The 17,579-nt window shown below is 38.9% G+C and overlaps 1 protein-coding gene across 1 annotated transcript in view; it reads left to right on the top strand.

Annotated features, from left to right (window-relative positions):
• The first annotated feature begins 235 nt into the window (after positions 1 to 235).
• LOC787476 (fibrous sheath-interacting protein 2-like) overlaps positions 236 to 17,579 on the top strand; it is a 29,260-nt gene continuing 11,916 nt past the window's right edge. The window contains exons 1-5 of the mRNA XM_059883699.1: positions 236 to 397; positions 602 to 741; positions 1,817 to 1,958; positions 2,592 to 2,702; positions 3,118 to 3,265. Coding sequence (XP_059739682.1) covers positions 605 to 741; positions 1,817 to 1,958; positions 2,592 to 2,702; positions 3,118 to 3,265 — 538 coding nt within the window. The 5' untranslated portion in view covers positions 236 to 397; positions 602 to 604. The remainder of the gene's footprint in view (positions 398 to 601; positions 742 to 1,816; positions 1,959 to 2,591; positions 2,703 to 3,117; positions 3,266 to 17,579) is intronic.

Below are 17,579 nucleotides of genomic sequence, written 5' to 3'. Positions count from 1 at the left end.
GCTTATAGAATAAATTCTTCTGAAAGTTAAACATCATTATATATACTGATATTTTAATAACATTTATTTTGTGTGAACCATATTATTGAAGTAATATTATTTAGGTAGACATTTCCTGGTGATACAGCCACCGTAGAGAGATATTGCCTTCTAAACTGTTACCAAAATGTGCTATCACTAGCCTTGATCCCAAAATTGTTACTAAAATGAATGTTCTTATGACTCTTTTCTCTGGAAAGTTTCATGATTGTTACAACTTTTTTGTAACATATTGTTACAACAAATATTTATATATTTGTTTTTATAGGTTGTATGCACCTTGAAGGAATTGAATAAGTACAGGCAGTATCTCACCCGTTTGAAATTAGACTCCGAAAGAAACTATGTAAGAGAACAAGTAAGTTAAGTACTTGAATTTGTTTTATTTGAGGCCCGTAAGAAAGTTTTTATGTAGGTTGTGGAAGAAAGACTTAAATGCAGGTTAATTAACCGTTTGTAAACTACAGGATGTTTACCAAGCCCAAAACATGAGAAGTCATATCAAAGGACAAGGTTATTTCTGGCCAATATAAACACTGTACTTCTTTTTTTTCCCTCCCAGGAAATGATTGAAAAACAAGTAAATAAATTGTGTGAAACCAAGAGAGCCTGTGACCGTCATGGCAGCACACAGTTCCAAGGCTGGCTGTTACAAGAAAATAAACGAACAACTCCAGACCAAGAGCTGTTGATAAAGCAAAGGTATGACCAAAGTTAATGCATATTTTTTGTGGACGTATTGTGGACTCCAGAAAACTGTAAAAGTACTAGAAATAATTGAAAGCAGAATAATTTAAAAAGTATTAGACACAATTTAACTTCCTATAGTCTTCAATGTGGACTGAAAAGAAAGGAGATTAAGAGATAGCAGGGATTGGAAACTTTGATACCATAGCTAGGAAAGAGGTTCTACCTGAGAAAATGGAGTCATGAGGAACCCAAGAGGTAAGACAAACTGATATTTGAAGAACAATTCCGAAGTACAGCTCCCTGAGCTTGGGAAACCCAAGTTCATAGTAGTAGAGGGAAAGGTGTCATTAGCACATTTCAAACTTAAGTTTAAGGAAATTACTGCTGGATAAAACAGAGAGAGTTGCTATAACTTCATCTGATGTTAATATAAACAGGTGTTACCTCCCCAACCAACCATGAATGTTCATTTAGCTATTACTCACACACATTCAATCTTATTATTCAGCGGCTGAGCCCATGCCCCAGGAGGCAAATGGATGAGTTATAGTTCCTTCTCTTTTTCCTTTATCAGGGGTGAGGGCCAGTTCCCCATCACCTACCTCTTATATTCCATGGATTCATGTCAAGCCAGAATATATACTGATTCACCAAAGTGGCAGACTGGCAGTCTTCAGGCCTGTCTACACATGAGAGATTGTTCAAGGACTTGACAATGACAGAGAGGCCAATAGCCACTTATTTTTTAAAGAAAATTCAAATATACTTGTTTTTTGAAGTCAGTCCTTAAGTTGACTTCAGCCGTCTTTGGAAACTCATGTTACAGAGCTCCTGAATTAGGACTAATCTCTGTATAAAATGCTTTAAATCAGTCTGTTCTACATTTTGCCATTGTCCTGACCACAGTAACAGTCTGATGAGTACATCTGGTGAGTTGGTGGATCACGTTAGCTTAAAGAACTCTACATTCCTGTAGTTTAAGAAATAAAAAACAACCCAGAAGGTGGTTTGGGAATATCAGAGTAGATAATACCATCATAAGGGAAACACCCAGTTTATCTTCCCTTAAATTTTCACTTTTACTTAGATATTTAGATATGATTAGCTTGGAATTAAACAAGCTTGAACACACGGCAGAAAAGCAGAACGTACTCCGGATAAAGGAAGAAGAAAGACGACATCGGGACCACGTTAGAAGAAAACTTAGTCTCTGGAGACAAACTGAAGAAGTGAGAAACACCAAATTATAAATATTGATGGGGAAATTATGTGTGATTATTTTATTTATAAACATTTTTAGCAGTCCCACCATATTACCTGAAGTTATTTCAGGTCTAAGAAATAAACCACTGCTTTAAAAAATCATAATTATTTTAAAATAATAAACTGCTATTAATCTTGTATCACCGTTATAACAGACAAGCTTTTACTTAACATAGTGAGACTGATACCACAAATTACATACCATCATAGTATAGACACACTTCATCTGCTCTTAAAGTTTTAGAATTTAACTAGTGAAAAATAATCATGTCTGTATTCTCACTCCTCAATGCTCAGACAAGGCTATTTGTTCTGGCTCTCTGTCAGAATACATTTAAGGGCAACATATTACATATAATAATTCCTCAAATCTATAAGAGAAAATCACCTTTCCAGCATCTTTTGAGATCTACCTTTGAAGCATAAGCCCATTCTAAAGCCAGTGTAAGATTTTCATTATGGTTGTCCAAGTTCCTATAAGGGTCTTAATTTGACCTAATTTGCTTATTGATCAAAAAAAAAAAAAAAAAAAGAAAGAAAGAAAGAAAAAGATTATAAAAGAGAAGCCCTGCTGACTACCATGACATTGTGCTCTTTAGGAACGGAAAACACAAGAAATGTTACTGCTGTCAAAGATTGGAGAAGAAGTAAACAGAGAAGCAAGATATGAAGAACAATGTAAAAAAGTCAACAAAGATGCTCACCGTAAGGTAGAGTGACCTTTGAACAATAACTTGGGCTGTTTTGAGGAAAGGGTTTTGCTAATTTTGATATTTTAAAGTGTGGATTTTCAGAAGTGACTTAAATTCACAAGGATAGCTATTGATGGAAAGAGCCAGTCTGGTCTGAACCTGAACTTTAAGTGCTGGTCTACAATGGGACCAGTCTCCAGAAAGTAGGCAATGAGTTCAGTTGGACCTTGTTATTAAAATACATTCTTCAAGCTGGACAGCAAAAGGAAACTTACCTTTATTACCTTCCTAGCTCTGTACTCTGATTTTAGAAATCTCAAGAAAGAGGGCTTCCTTCAAATGTACCATCATATTTGAAGTATCTGTTATACATTTCCAGTGGCAAGTTGATATTAAATTTTAAACACTGAATATATATATTTTTAATATTTAGAAAAAAGCACAACTCGAGAAAAAAATCCCTTATTATTTACCAAAAATGCAAAGGAATTACCTTCAGAGAGAAGGATCAGAAGAAAATGTATTTGAAAACAGAAGTCAAGATGAAACAGAAGATGAGAGAGAAACAATAAAAGACAAAGGTAAGTAGAATATGCATAAATATTTATTATCAGTGGCTTTGTAAAAAACCCGTCTATGTGCTAATATAGTGAGGTGACAAAGCCCTTGCAAAGAGAAATTCTAGAAGCTCACACTTACAGGCACTTCCCACTTACAGGTCAAGTTGTAGAGAATGTACAGACAGCCACACACATTCACACAATATTGTTATGTTACAGACATTTTAACAAATTACACACTTCTGTAAAGTGGCTCAGCAGACAAGACTGCCTTTACTAGGAGTTTAAAAAGGAGCCAGTAGAGGAGACAGAACAACAACAAAAAGGGAAAGAGACAGTTATATATAGATAGAGAAAATGAGCCAGTAAGACAAAACATTACCCCCAAAACAGACAGAAACAAAGAGGGAGACAATGAAAAATAGAAGAAAATTTTAACTGAGGTCCACTAAGAAAGGATTATACAAAACAGTAAGCTAGAAAGAGAAAGAGAAAGAAAATTAAGTAGAAAAAAGGAAGAGACATTTAAAATATCCTAAACAAGAAATAGAAATAGAAAGAACAAAAAGGTTGAGAAGGAGAAAATATGATACAAAAAGAAAGAATGAAATGGAGATATAAAGAGGAGGAAAGTGAATGAATGAAAAAGAAGAATATTAAGCAGAAGAAGCTAGTAAGAAAATATACATGCACATGCGCGCGTGTGCACACACACACACACACCATGAGGGAGTGGAAGGAGACAAAGGCAAAGAAACAAGAAAAAAAGACAAGGAGTATGAGGAAGAAAAGCAAACAAAGAAGACAAAGAGTGAAAGAAAGGGAGCAAGAAAAAGACACACAGACAAAACTAGAGAAACAAAGGAGTAGGAGGAAGAGAGAGAATAAAGTTTAAAAAGGATATGTGAACAGAAAAAAGTAAGAAAAAAAAAAAAAAAAAAGAATGTGAGAGTGAGAAAAAATTTGAAAAGAAGCCAGTAGGAAAATCTAATACAATTTGGGCAGGGAGTAATAGGGGAAAACATGAGAAGTTAGTAGAAGAAAAAGAGAGAGACTTAAAAGGAGATGCCAATATGAAAAAGCAGTACATTTGAAGATAGACTGAATGGAATAAAAGGATCCAGTAGGAGAGGGAGAATAGGAGAAAAGGAAAATATTAACATTAAAAAGGAGGAAGTTAAAAAGTCAGTAAAAGAAAATAAAACAAAAAATGAAAAAATAAAAAAGGCAAAGAAGGAAATGAAAAGAGGAGAAACAGAGACACAGAGCAAAAGGGAGAGAAAAAGTATAGTACAATAAGGAAAGAGAAGGATTTCAAAAGTTACAGAAGACTAGCATTAAATAAGGGGGGAGGGGAAGGTAGAAGGGAGGGAAGATGGATAGATGGAAGGCAGAAAATATGAACATACTTCAAAAAGAAGAGCCAGTAGCCAGTAAGAAAAGCAATACAGGAACATAGAGAGAGAAACCATGGAAGAAAGAGAGAAGGGACAGAGAAAGAGAAAGAAATATAGAAAAGAGGTAAATAGGATGAGTTTATAAATAGGAGCCGGTAAAAAAGGCAGGAACAAAAAAAAAATAGAAGGAAGGAAGAGAGAAAGGGAGAAGGAAAGCAGACAGTTTGAAAAGAGAAGCCTGTAAAAAGAGAATAAAATAAGAAGAAAGAAAGGGAAGAAGGCAGGCATGCAGGCAGGCAAAGAAAAGAGAAAGCAAAAGAAAAGGCATGAAAAGGAGCTATTAAAAATGGGAATAAAGGAGAAAAGGAAGGAAGGAAAGAAAAAAATTTTAATGAATAAGTTATAGGAAAAAATAAAATGAAAAGAGAATGTGACTGTGCGAGAGAGAGACTTCAAAAGGAGTCAGAGGAATTTAAAAAAAAAACCTGTAAAATAAACATGATAGATAATAGATAGGTAGAACCAACTTTTAAAAGAATAAGCCAGAGGGCTTTCCTGGTGGTCCAGTGGTTAGGACTCTGTGCTTCAAATACAGGGGGCCCAGTTCAGTCCCTGGTCAGGGAAGTAGAGGCACATGCCCCAACTAAGGGTTTGCACACCACAGCTAAAGATCTCACACGCCCAACAAAGCCCAAAGACACCACAGGCTACAACTAAGACCTGCTATGGCAAATAAATAAACACTTTTTAAAAGAGTAACCCAGAAATAAATGAAAGTACAAAACAAGACAGCAGATGAGAGAAAGAAAGAAACGTTTCAGAAGAGGAGCCCTCAAAAGTGAGTTTAAAAGGAGCGAGAGGGATGGGGAAAGTGCCGGGGGAGGGTGAAGGAGGGAGAAGGGAAGACAAAAAATGTAAAGCAAAAGGATCAAAGGCAGCAAGTAAAAGACAAAGAGAATTAAATCAGAAAACAAAGAAAAAGAAGGTAAGTGTTTAAAGGATGGGACAGTAGGAAAAAGTAAAATAAAAAGAGGGAATGTGATTGTATAAGAGGCTTGAAAAGAAAGAGTAAGTAAAAAATTCAAGTACAATTTGGGGAAGAGGGCTGTTTAAAAAGGAGACTTCCGAGGGGGCTTCCCTGGTGGCTTTAGTTCAGTTCAGTTCAGTCGCTCAGTTGTGTCCAGCTCTTTGTGACCCCACGGACTGCAGCACACCAGGCCTCCCTGTCCATCACCAACTCCCCGAGTCTATTCAAACTCATCTCCATTGAGTCAGTGATGCCATCCAACCAATCTCATCCTCTGTTGTCCCCTTCTGCTCCTGCCTTCAATCTTTCCCAGCATCAGGATCTTTGAAATGAGTCAGCTCTTCGCATCAGGTGACCAAAAGTATTGGAGTTTCAGCTTCAACATCAGTCCCTCCAATGAACACCCAGGACTGATTTCCTTTAGGATGGACAGGTTGGATCTCCTTGCAGTCCAAGGGACTCTCAAGAGTCTTCTCCAACACCACAGTTCAAAAGCATCAACTCTTGGGTTCTCAGCTTTCTTTATAATCCAACTCTCACATCCATACATGACCACTGGAAAAACCATAGCCTTGACTAGACGGACCTTTGTTGGCAAAGTCATGTCTCTGCTTTTTAATATGCTGTCTGGGTTGGTCATAACTTTCCTTCCAAGGAGTAAGAGTCTTTTAATTTCATGGCTGCCATCACCATCTACAGTGATTTTGGAGCCCAGAAAAATAAAGTCTGACACTGTTTCCACTGTTTCCCCATCTATTTCCCATGAAGTGATGGGACCAAGATTGCCGTGATCTTAGTTTTTCTGAATGTTGAGCTTTAAGCCAACTGTTCACACTCCTCTTTCACTTTCATCAAGAGGCGCTTTAGTTCTTCTTCACTTTCTGCCCTAAGGGTGGTGTCATCTGCATATCTGAGGTTACTGATATTTCTCCCAGCAATCTTGATTCCAGCTTGTGCTTCATCCAGCCCAGCGTTTCTCATGATGTACTCTGCATATAAGTTAAGTAAGCAGGGTGACAATATACAGCCTTGACGAACTCCTTTTCCTATTTGGAACCAGTCTGTTGTTGCACATCCAGTTCTAACTGTTGCGTCCTGACCTGCATACAGATTTCTCAAGAGGCAGGTCAGGTGGTCTGGTATTCCCATCTCTTTCAGAATTTTCCACAGTTTATTGTGATCCACACAGTCAAAGGCTTTGGCATAGACAATAAAGCAGAAATAGATGTTTTTTTGGAACTCTCTCGCTTTTTTGATGATCCAGCAGATGTTGGCAATTTGATCTCTGGTTCCTCTGCCTTTTCTAAAACCAGCTTGAACATCTGGAAGTTCACGGTTCCTATACTGTAGAAGCCTGGCTTGGAGAATTTTAAGCATGACTTTGCTAGTGTGTGAGATGAGTGCAATTGTGCAGCAGTTTGGGCATTCTTTGGCATTGCCTTTCTTTGGGATTGGAATGAAAACTGACCTTTTCCAGTCCTGTGGCCACTGCTGAGTTTTCCAAATTTGCTGGCATATTGAGTGCAGCACTTTCACAGCATCATCTTTTAGGACTTGAAATAGCTCAGCTGGAATTCCATCACCTCCACTAGCTTTGTTCGTAGTAATGCATCCTAAGGCCCACTTGACTTTGCACTCCAGGATGTCTGGCTCTAGGTGAGCAATCACACTATCATCGTTATCTGGGTCATGAAGATCTTTTTTGTACAGTTCTGTGTCTTGCCACCTCTTCTTAATATCTTCTGCTTCTGTTAGGTCCATACCATTTCTGTCCTTTATTGAGCCCATCTTTGCATGAAATGTTCCCTTGGTATCTCTTATTTTCTTGAAGAGATCTCTAGTCTTCCCCATTCTATTGTTTTCCTCCATTTCTTAGCACTGATCACTAAAGAAGGCTTGCTTATCTCTTCTTGCTATTCTTTGGAACTCTGCATTCAAATGGGTATGTGTTTCCTTTCCTCCTTTTCTTTTGGCTTCTCTTCTTTTCATAGCTATTTGTAAGGCCTCCTCAGACAGCCATTTTGCTTTTTGCCATTCTTTTTCTTGGGGATGGTCTTGATCACTGCCTCCTGTACAATGTCATGAACCTCCGTCCATAGTTCATCAGGCACTCTATCTATCAGATCTAGTCCCTTAAATCTATTTCTCACTGCCACCGTATAATCGTAAGTGATTTGATTTAGGTTATACCTGAATGGTCTAGTGGTTTTCTCCAGTATCTTCAATTTAAGTCTGAATTTGGCAGTAAGGAGTTCATGGTCTGAGCCACAGTGCAAAAAGAATAGAAGGAACATTTGGGGGGAAAAGAGAAGAAAGAACAGTTTTTTAAATGAAGCCAGTAAGAAAATCAAGTAAAATTCTATGTGGTGTGTTGCTGAAGTATAGCTAAAGTGTAAAAACCAATAAAAAATACAGTAAAATGAAGATAGATGATTTGATACCTAGATAAACACATAGGTATAGGTAGGACTGTAAAAAGAAGCCAATAAAAAAAGACAATACAGAAAAGAAAAGCAAGAAGAAGTAAAGAAGAGTGTTTAAACACTGGAGAACTGAGAGAAGAGGAAGGAAGGGAAGGAGTAGAGAGGCTGCTATGACAGAGGGAACAGGCTGTTAGAGGGAGAAAGATAAGAAGGAGAAAAGTAATGAAGACCAAAGGAAAAGAGGGTGGAGGGAAAGTGAGGGGAATATAGGAAGAAAGAGGAGGAGAGAAGCAGTGGGGAAAAGCAAAGAGGAAGGAGAGGGAAGGAGGGGGAAAAGGGCTTGCAGGCAGCAGGCAAAGAAGACAGAAAAGCCAGAGAGAGGGAGAGAAAGCCATCAAGATGTATAGAGAAGGGGGAGGGAGGGAAGGAAGACAGGAAAAGAGAAGAAAGACACAGTGAAAAAAGGGAGCAATAGATACACAGAAAGGAAAGAAGGAATGGAGGGAGAGAGGAGGAAAGGAAGGAAGGAAAGGGAGGGGGAGGAAAGGATGGAAAATGGAAGGAAAAGAGGATGAATGAGAGGAAAATAAGAAAAGGACAAGTCACTCAAAAAGGAAAAGGTAAGAGATGAAAGATGAGCATGAAAGTGTTTGAAAAGGAGTAGCCAGTAAGAAAAAAATCAAGTACAATGGTCTGTACAAGTGAAAGAGATTCAAAGATGAGAAGGAATAATTTTTTAAAGACCCTAATATATAGATTAAAAATAGGTGATTTATAGTTTGGTAGCAGGCAGTCAGATGGACAGAACAGACTATAAATAGGAAGTACCAGTAAAAAAAAAAAAAAAAAAGAGGTATAAAAAAAGCATAAGAAAAATTGAGCAAAAAATGAAACACAGCAGGCAGGAAGAAAAACAGTAAAAGAAAGTGGGAAGATGGGATGGAGGGAAGGAGAGCAGGCAGGCAACTTGAAATAGAATGAATTGGTAGGAGAAAGTAAAAGGAGAAAGAGTTTGAAAGTGAGAGAAGCTTGAAAAGATGGAGTCAGTAAGAAGCTCACGTAGGACTGTGGGGATGGGAGATTTAAAGAGAAGTTATTGAAGAAGACAGTAAAAGATATAAACAGATAGAAAATAGAGTATAATTTTAAAAGAAGCCAAGTAAAAAAGATAATAGAGAAAGATGGTGTTGAAAAGAGAAAGATGAGAAGAAAACAAAAAAGTGTAAAACCAGGTCCCTGTAAAAAAACAGTAAAATCAAGCAAAAAGAAGAGAAAAGAAATCATCCATACATGGAGGCAAAGGAAACAAATACAGAGTGGGAAAGAAAGGGAATGAGAAAGAGACATGGGAAATAAAAAAAAAAAGAAAGGAGGGGACAAAAGAAAATAAAGAAGATGCTAGGAGTAAGTTAGAAGAATAAAGGAGACAAAGAGAACAAAAGAATGATTGAAATGGGGAGAGGAGATTGAAAAAGAGGACCCAGTGAGAAAATTAGCACACTAGGTGGGGCAGGGGAATTTAAAAAGAAGTCAGTCACAAAAGAAAATTTAAAAAAAATGTATATACAGAGATTATTAATAGACATTTTTAAAACTAAAAAAGCAAGTCAGAAAACTCAACAGGAAAAGCAGAAGGAAGGAGAGAGGGAGGGAGGAAGGCGAGAAGAAGGGGTAAGGGAGGGATATATGGTCAGGGAGGGAGACAAAGGAAAGGAGGGATGCAGGCAGCCAGCAGACAGAACAGAGACACAGTGAAAGGGAGAGCTAGAGAGACACAGCCAGGAATAGTGGAAAGAAAGGAATTAGGAAGTAGGAAAGAAGAGGTTTAAAAGGAAGAGACTCAGGTACAGTTGGGAAAGGGGAGAATGCCAGGTTTTTTAAGTCAATAAAAATACAGTAAAATGAAGATGATTGATAGGTACATAGCAAGGAAGATAAGTGCACAGGTTTAGGTAGGTGGAACTTTAAAAGGACAATCCAGTAAAGACAGTACAAAGGAAGGAGAGAAGGGGGCGGGCGGGGAGAAAGAGAAGTTTAAAAAGGAGCCAGTAAAAACTTAAGAAGGAAGAAGAGGGACTTTGCTGGTGGTCCAGTGGCTAAGACTCTGCACTCCTGGGTTTGATCCCTGGTCAAGGAACTAGATCCCACATGCCACAAGTAAGATCCAGTGCAGCCAAATAAATAAGTCAAAACATTATTTTAAAAAATGGAAGAAGGGAGAGAGGGAGGGAAGGAAATAAGGAAGGCAGGGAAGGGAAGCAGGGAGGGAGGAAGAAAATCAGTTTAGAGAGGATGTTTCAGAAGACAATTACATGAATAAGTAGAATGAGAGAGGAAGATACAGGAAGAAAATTAAGTACAACTGTGCAGGGTGGGAGAGAGTTCTAAAAGGTAGAAGTCAATACAGAAAGAGTACAATGAACATAGATCATTAATAGCTGGATAGATAGCTAGGTAAGTAGGTATGTATGTATGTATGTAGGTGTATGGATATGAAAAGAGAAGAAAGGGAGAGAGGTAGGAATGGAAGGAGGGAGGGGTGAATAAAAGGAAGAAAGGGGCAGGAAAGAAAGTTTATAAGGGAAGAATCTCTGGGGAAAAGGCTAACATAAAGAGTGTGATCATGAAAGGCAGCAAGAGAATGCTGAAAAGGAGAAACTAGTGAGAAAATACAGTCATGGACAGAGAGATCTAACAATACATTAAAATAGATAGGAAGATTGGATAGCTAGGTAAGAAACAGATTTTAAAAATAGAAGCCAATAAGAATGGCAGTATAAAAGAAGTGCAGAAGACAGAAGAAAAAATTTTAAGGGGAGTCACTTAAAAAGTATAAGAAATTAAAATAGATAACCAACAAGGACCTACTGTATAGCACAGAGAACTATACTCAACATTGTGATAACATATAAGAAAAGAATCTGAAAAGTGTGATTCATAGAAACTGAATCACTTTACACCTAAAACGAACACAACATTGTTAACATTGTTAACAACTATATGCAATAAAGCATAAATAAATAAGGATTTAAAAGTATAAGTGGGGAGGGAGGGAGAGGAGGGATAAAAGCAAAGGTTTAGAGATGAGACTGCAAGAAAAAGAAAGAGAGAGTGCGCGGGGAGCCCAGGCAAGGCAGGGCACAGACCTTGTGACTCAGCCTCTCATGGGAGCAGGCCTCCGTGGCAGGCCCTTGCCAAGCTCAACCGCCAGCCCAGGGGCCTGAAGTCACCAATCCTGTTTATAGCCTGGGTTCTTCTGGGGTTCCCCATGCAAATTCCAAAGGAATGGTTATCTAGCTGGTTTCCCCATGGGCTATACAGCAGCAGCTCCAGCCTTTTCCCTCAACATATATCCTGGAGCACATCCTACCTTCCAAACAGGTACCCTGCTAACTGCCCACTCCCCAGCTCCTGTCACCCCCCCACCCACCCCACCAGTGTGCCAGTGTATGCAGCCCCAAGAATGCCTGCCTACAGCTATGCGCCCCCTCCCTGGTCACCCACAGACATTTGCAGATGCAGCTGTGTAGTCACATCATGGAGGTTCCACAGCCGGTGCTGCAGGCCTCGTGTCTCCAACCAGGACTTTCTTCTTTGTGCGCTAGTATGTATGCTTAGTCACTCAGTCGTGTCCGACTCTTTGCAGCCCCATGGACTGTAGCCGACCAGGCTCCTCTGTCCATGGGATTCTCCAAGTAAGAATACTGGAGTGGGTTGCCATTCGCTTCTCCAGGGGTTAATGCTCTAGACAATTAGCTAAACGCTACTACGGCTGACCCAGCAGGTCCCAGCACACTCAGTCTCCAATTGACTCTGTGGGTTGGTCTTAAAGCAAATCCTGTTTGGTGGGCTGTCAGGCAATTTTTTAGCTATCTGTAATTAAACAAAGGGAATCTTAATCTATTCTGAATCATACCTAGTTGAATGCATGTTAAAAAAAACCCCACAAAAACAAAACTCACATAATTTATCTGCAGTGACTGATGAAGAATCATCACATGCAAAGCTCAAAAGTATGGAAAAATATTTTACAACTTGTGTCACTAATGACTGTCATAATATATGCAAAGTCTTAAAAAAGAGACTGTGTGAGTAAGAATATCAAGTACAATTGTGTGTGGTATGGGAGAGATTTTAAAAGTACAAGTCAGTAAAGAGACAGTAAACATACATAGATGATTGATAGCTAGATGGACAGCTAGGCATGTAGGTATGTACAAAGGAAGACAAATATATGATTGATAGAAAGAAAAGACAGAGATAGATTCATCCAAACATGCACACATATAGAAAAGACATTCATAGGCAGAAGCCAATAAAAAGGAAAGAAAAACTTAGAAATGGATGGAAAGAATGATTTAAAAAGAGGACACTAAAAGAGAATAAAAGGAGAATGGAAGGGGAAAAGTTAGAGACAGAGGAGGAAAGGAAAGAAGGAGGAAAGAGGAAAGAAGGAATTAAGAAAGGTAGAGGGTGAAGCACTGAGGGAGAGGATGGGAAAAGAACATTATTGAATAAGAAAGAAATGAGAGAAGAAAGGAAATATGAAGGGGGCAAGAGAGTGGGGAGGAAAGAAAGAATCAAAGAAGGGAAGGGGACAGATAAAAAGAAGACCGAGGCAGGAAAGAAACAGAGGTTATGGAGTCCCTAGGAAAAAGAGTAAAATCAAAAGCGAAAAAATGTGAGTGTGAGATGAGAGTGATACATGGGTTCAACCCCTGATCTGGGAGGATCCCACATGCTGTGGAGCAACTAAGCCTATTTGCCACAAATACTGAGCCTGTGATCTAGAGCCCACGAACTGCAGCTGCTGAAGCCCGCGTGCCCAAGAGCTCATGCTCCACAATAAGAGAAGCCACCACAGTGAGAAGCCTGCACACCACAACTCGAGAGTAGCCTTCACCTGCCACAACTAGAGAAAGGCCCACACAGCAGTGACGACCCAGCACAGCCAAAATAAATACGTACGTTTTTTTGAAGAGAGAGAAGAAAAGAAAGGGGAAGAGAGAGAAAGAAGTTGTTTAAAAAAGAAAATAAGAAATATCATTACAAAAAATTTGAGAGAGAGAAAAAAAATAAGTTCTAAAAGGAGGAACCAATAAAGAATGCATAGAACAAGAACGACAGAATAAAATATAATGGAAGTAAAGAGAGTGGAGGGAAAGAGGGAGAAAAGAAAATTAAGACTTTTGAAAGGATGAGGGAGCTTCCAGTTCAAGATGGCAGAGTAGAGGACATGTGCTCATCTCCTCCTGCAAGAGCACCAAAATCACAACTAGCTGTTGAACAGACATTGACAGGAGGATGCTGGAACCTATCAAAAAAAGATACCCTACTTCCAAAGACAAGAAGAAACTGCAATGACACGGTAGGGGCGCAATCACGATAAAATCAAATCCCATACCCGCCAAGTGGGCAGCCCACAAACTGGAGAACAATAATACCAAAGAAGTTCTCCCACTGTTGAGAAGGTTCTGAGCCCCACATCAGGCTTCCTAGCCTGGGGATCCCGCAAAGGGACTGAGACTCCCCAGGGAATCTAACCTTGAAGGCCAGTGGGATTTGATTACAGTACTTCCACAGGACTGGGGGAAACAGAGACTGCACTCTAGGAGGACATGAACAAAATCTTGCACACGCCAAGACCCAAGAGAAAGGAACAGTGATCCCCCAGGAGACTGAACCAGACCTACCTGCTAGTATTGAGAGTCTCCTGTGGAGGCATGGGTCGCAGTGATTCACTGCTGTACTAGCAGCAGCAGTCCTGGAAGGTGCCCCTTGGCGTAAGTCTTCTTTATAAGTCGCCATTAACCCTACCATAGAGCCTGTAGACCCCAGGCCTGGGTCTTGCATGCTAAGTCACTTCAGTCGTGTCCAACTCTTTGAGACCCTATGGATTGTAGCCCACCAGACTCCTCTGTCCATGGGATTCTCTAGGCAAGAATACTGAAGTGGGTTGCCATGCTCTCCTCTAGGGGCTCTTCCTGACCCAGGGACTGAACCTCTATCTCTTATGTCTCCTGCGTTGGCAGGCAGGTTCTTTACCACTAGGGCCACCTGGGAAGCCCTAGGAAGGGAGGGAGTGCAACTCCATCCATCAGCAGATAATTGGATTAAAACTTTACTGAACATGGCCCTGCCCACCAGAGCAAGACCCAGTTTTCCCCACTGCCAGTCCCTCCCATCAGGAAACTTACACAACTCCCCTAGCCTCATCCACCAGAAGACAGAAGCAGCAAGAAGGGAACAATCCTGCAGCTGCCAGAATGAAAACCACATCACAGAAAGTTAATCAAAATGAAAATGCAGAGAGTTATGTCCCAGATGAAGGGACAAGAGAAAACCTGAAGTGGAGATAGGCAACCTCCCACATAAAGGATTCAGACTAATGATAGTGAAGATGATCCAGGATCTCAGAAAAAGAGTGGAGAAGATGCAAGAAATGTTTACTGAAGACATAGAAGAACTAAAGAACAAAAAACCAGATGAACAATACACTAGAAGCAATCAGTAACAGAATAATTGAGGCAGAATGGATAAGTAACCTGGAAGACAGAATGGTGGAAATCACTGCCGCAAAACAGAATATAGAAAAAAGAATGAAAAAAACCAAAAACAAAAACGAAGACAGCCTAAGAGACCTCTGGAACAACATTAAACACACCAACATTCACATTATAGGGGTCCCAGAAGACAGACTGAAAGGACCTGAGAAAATATTTGAAGAGATAATAGCTGAAAGCTCCTCAAACGTGGGAAAGGAAATAGTCAACCAAGTCCAGGAAGCACACAGAGTCCCAGGCAGAATAAACCCAAGGAGGAACACACCAAGACATATAATAATGAAACTGACAAAAATTAAAGACAGATAAAATATTAAAAGCAACAAGGGAAAAACGACAAATAACATACAAGGGAGCTCCCATAACGTTATCAGCTGATTTCTCAACAGAAACTCTACAAGCTAGAAGGGAACAGCATGATACTAAAGTGATGAAAGGGAAGAACCTACAACCAAAACTCTACCCAGCAAGACTCTCCTTCAGATTTGATGGAGAAATCAAAAGCTATCCAGACAAGCGAAGTTATGAGAATTCAGCACCACAAAATCAGCTTTACAACAAATGCTAAAGGAACTTCTCTAGGCAGGAAAACACACAAGAAGGAAAAGACCTACACGAAATAAACCCCAAACAATTGAGGAAATGGCAATAGTATCATGTATACTGATAATTACCTTAAATGTAAATGGATTAAGTACACCAAACAAAAGACATAGACTGGCCGGGTGGATGAGAACATGTGCATATATGCACTTCCACTTACCATATCACTCTACTTAACCCCCCCAAATTGTATGTAATTGTTTTATATTGTTAGGATAATCATGTTTCCATTATGGCTTGCAATCATAATTATCTTTTATTTTTTGTCTGACTATTGATTGTGAAAACTGATGAACATCTTTTATTATTGTGGTTTAGTTCAGTTCAGTTCAGTCGCTGAGTCATGTCCAACTCTTTGCAACCCCATGAATCACAGCACGCCAGGCCTCCCTGTCCATCACCAACTCCCAGAGTTCAACCAAACTCGTGTGCATTGAATCAGTGATGCCATCCAGCCATCTCATCCTCTGTCGTCCCCTTCTCCTCCTGCCCCCAATCCCTCCCAGAATCAGGGTATTTTCCAATGAGTCAACTCTTCACATGAGGTGGCCAAAGTATTGGAGTTTCAGCCTCAGCATCAGTCCTTCCAGTGAACACCCAGGACTGATCTCCTTTAGGATGGACTGGTTGGATCTCCTTGTAGTCCAAGGGACTCTGAAGAGTCTTCTCCAACACCACAGTTCAAAAGCATCAATTCTTTGGCGCTCAGCTTTCTCCACAGTCCAACTCTCACATCCATACATGACCACTGGAAAAACCATAGCCTTGACTAGACGGACTTTTGTTGGCAAAGTAATATCTCTGCTTTTGAATATGCTATCTAGGTTGGTCATAACTTTCCTTCCAAGGAGTAAGCATCTTTTAATTTCGTGGCTACAATAACCATCTGCAGTGATTTTGGAGCCCCCCAAAATAAAGTCTGACACTGTTTCCACTGTTTCCCCATCTATTTCCCATGAAGTGATGGGACAAGATTCCATGATCTTCATTTTCTGAATGTTGAGCTTTAAGCCAACTTTTTCACTCTCCTCTTTCACTTTCATCAAGAGGCTTTTTAGTTCCTCTTCACTTTCTGCCATAAGGGTGGTGTCATCAGCATATCAGAGGTTATTGATATTCTCCCGGCAATCTTGATTCTAGCTTGTGCTTCTTGGTTACCTAACTTATTCACTTAATACCATTGTATCATGATTGGTCAATGGAAAATAATAAAGTTCTACATCACTAAAACTACTATTTAATAGAAAAACCTGTAATCACTTTTTAAAATCCAGATGCATATCAGAATTACCTTGGAATTTTTTGAAAAATACAAATGCCCAGGTATTGCTTTTTTTCTCCAGAGCTCCAGATGTGTTTCTAATGAGCAGCTATATTTAAAAGCAACTGGACTATATGATGATTTTTTACTTTTATCTAATTTGTTTCACTTTTTCTATTTCATGTTTAGTGCTCCCATGTCATTTAGTTTATGTTTTCCAATTTCTCTTTTTTATTTTTTGACGTTCTTTCTCAAGCCTTTATCAAGTGTAGTAGAAAAACTTTTGTATACATATATATATAGATAGATAGAGAAATAGTATGGATAATATATATATATATTTTAGAAAGCTTATGAATTTTTGCCTAGCTAAAAAATTTATCACATTTATGGCATTCCACTTGTTTGACTCAGTATGAATAGAATGCTAGATTTCTAATTTATACATTCACTCAGAAGTCTGATATAGTTCCATGTATTTTGCGTCTGTTATTCCTGCTAAAAGTCTAGAAAGTTTATAACCTTAGTGACTTTTTAAAAGTTTGAATGAGGCTTGAAACTTCTAGTTCAATTCTGAGAATGTAAAGAAATACTGTGTTGTTAAAGAAAAAAACCCCAGAAAATTAACATGTGATACAGTTATTAAATATAGGCTTTGTTCAAATATCACACACAAAAAAAGAGTGGATATATGTATATATAACTGATTCACTTTGCTGTACGCTTAACACTAACACATTGTAAATCAACCCTACTCCAATACATAAAAATTTTTTAAAAGGGATGAAGCTAGGAAAAAATATAAAATAAAAAACAAAATGTGAGTGAGAGACTCTGAGGAGATTAAAAAGAGATGTTGATAAAATTAAGTATAATTGAAGGCATGGAGAGAGAGAGATCTGAAAGAAATCAGTTTAAAATGATAAAATAATGATACATTGGTTGATGACAATCAGATGACAGGTTGATAATAGATATTCATAAAGGAGAAACCAGTAGTAGTAAGACAGGACAAAGAATACAGAAAATGAGAGAAGAAAAAGTTTTTTTCAAAGAAGACA

Source organism: Bos taurus, chromosome X, assembly GCF_002263795.3.
Source record: "Bos taurus isolate L1 Dominette 01449 registration number 42190680 breed Hereford chromosome X, ARS-UCD2.0, whole genome shotgun sequence".
Classification (NCBI taxonomy): Eukaryota; Metazoa; Chordata; class Mammalia; order Artiodactyla; family Bovidae; genus Bos; species Bos taurus.
This window is presented reverse-complemented; position numbering and strand designations above follow the sequence as displayed.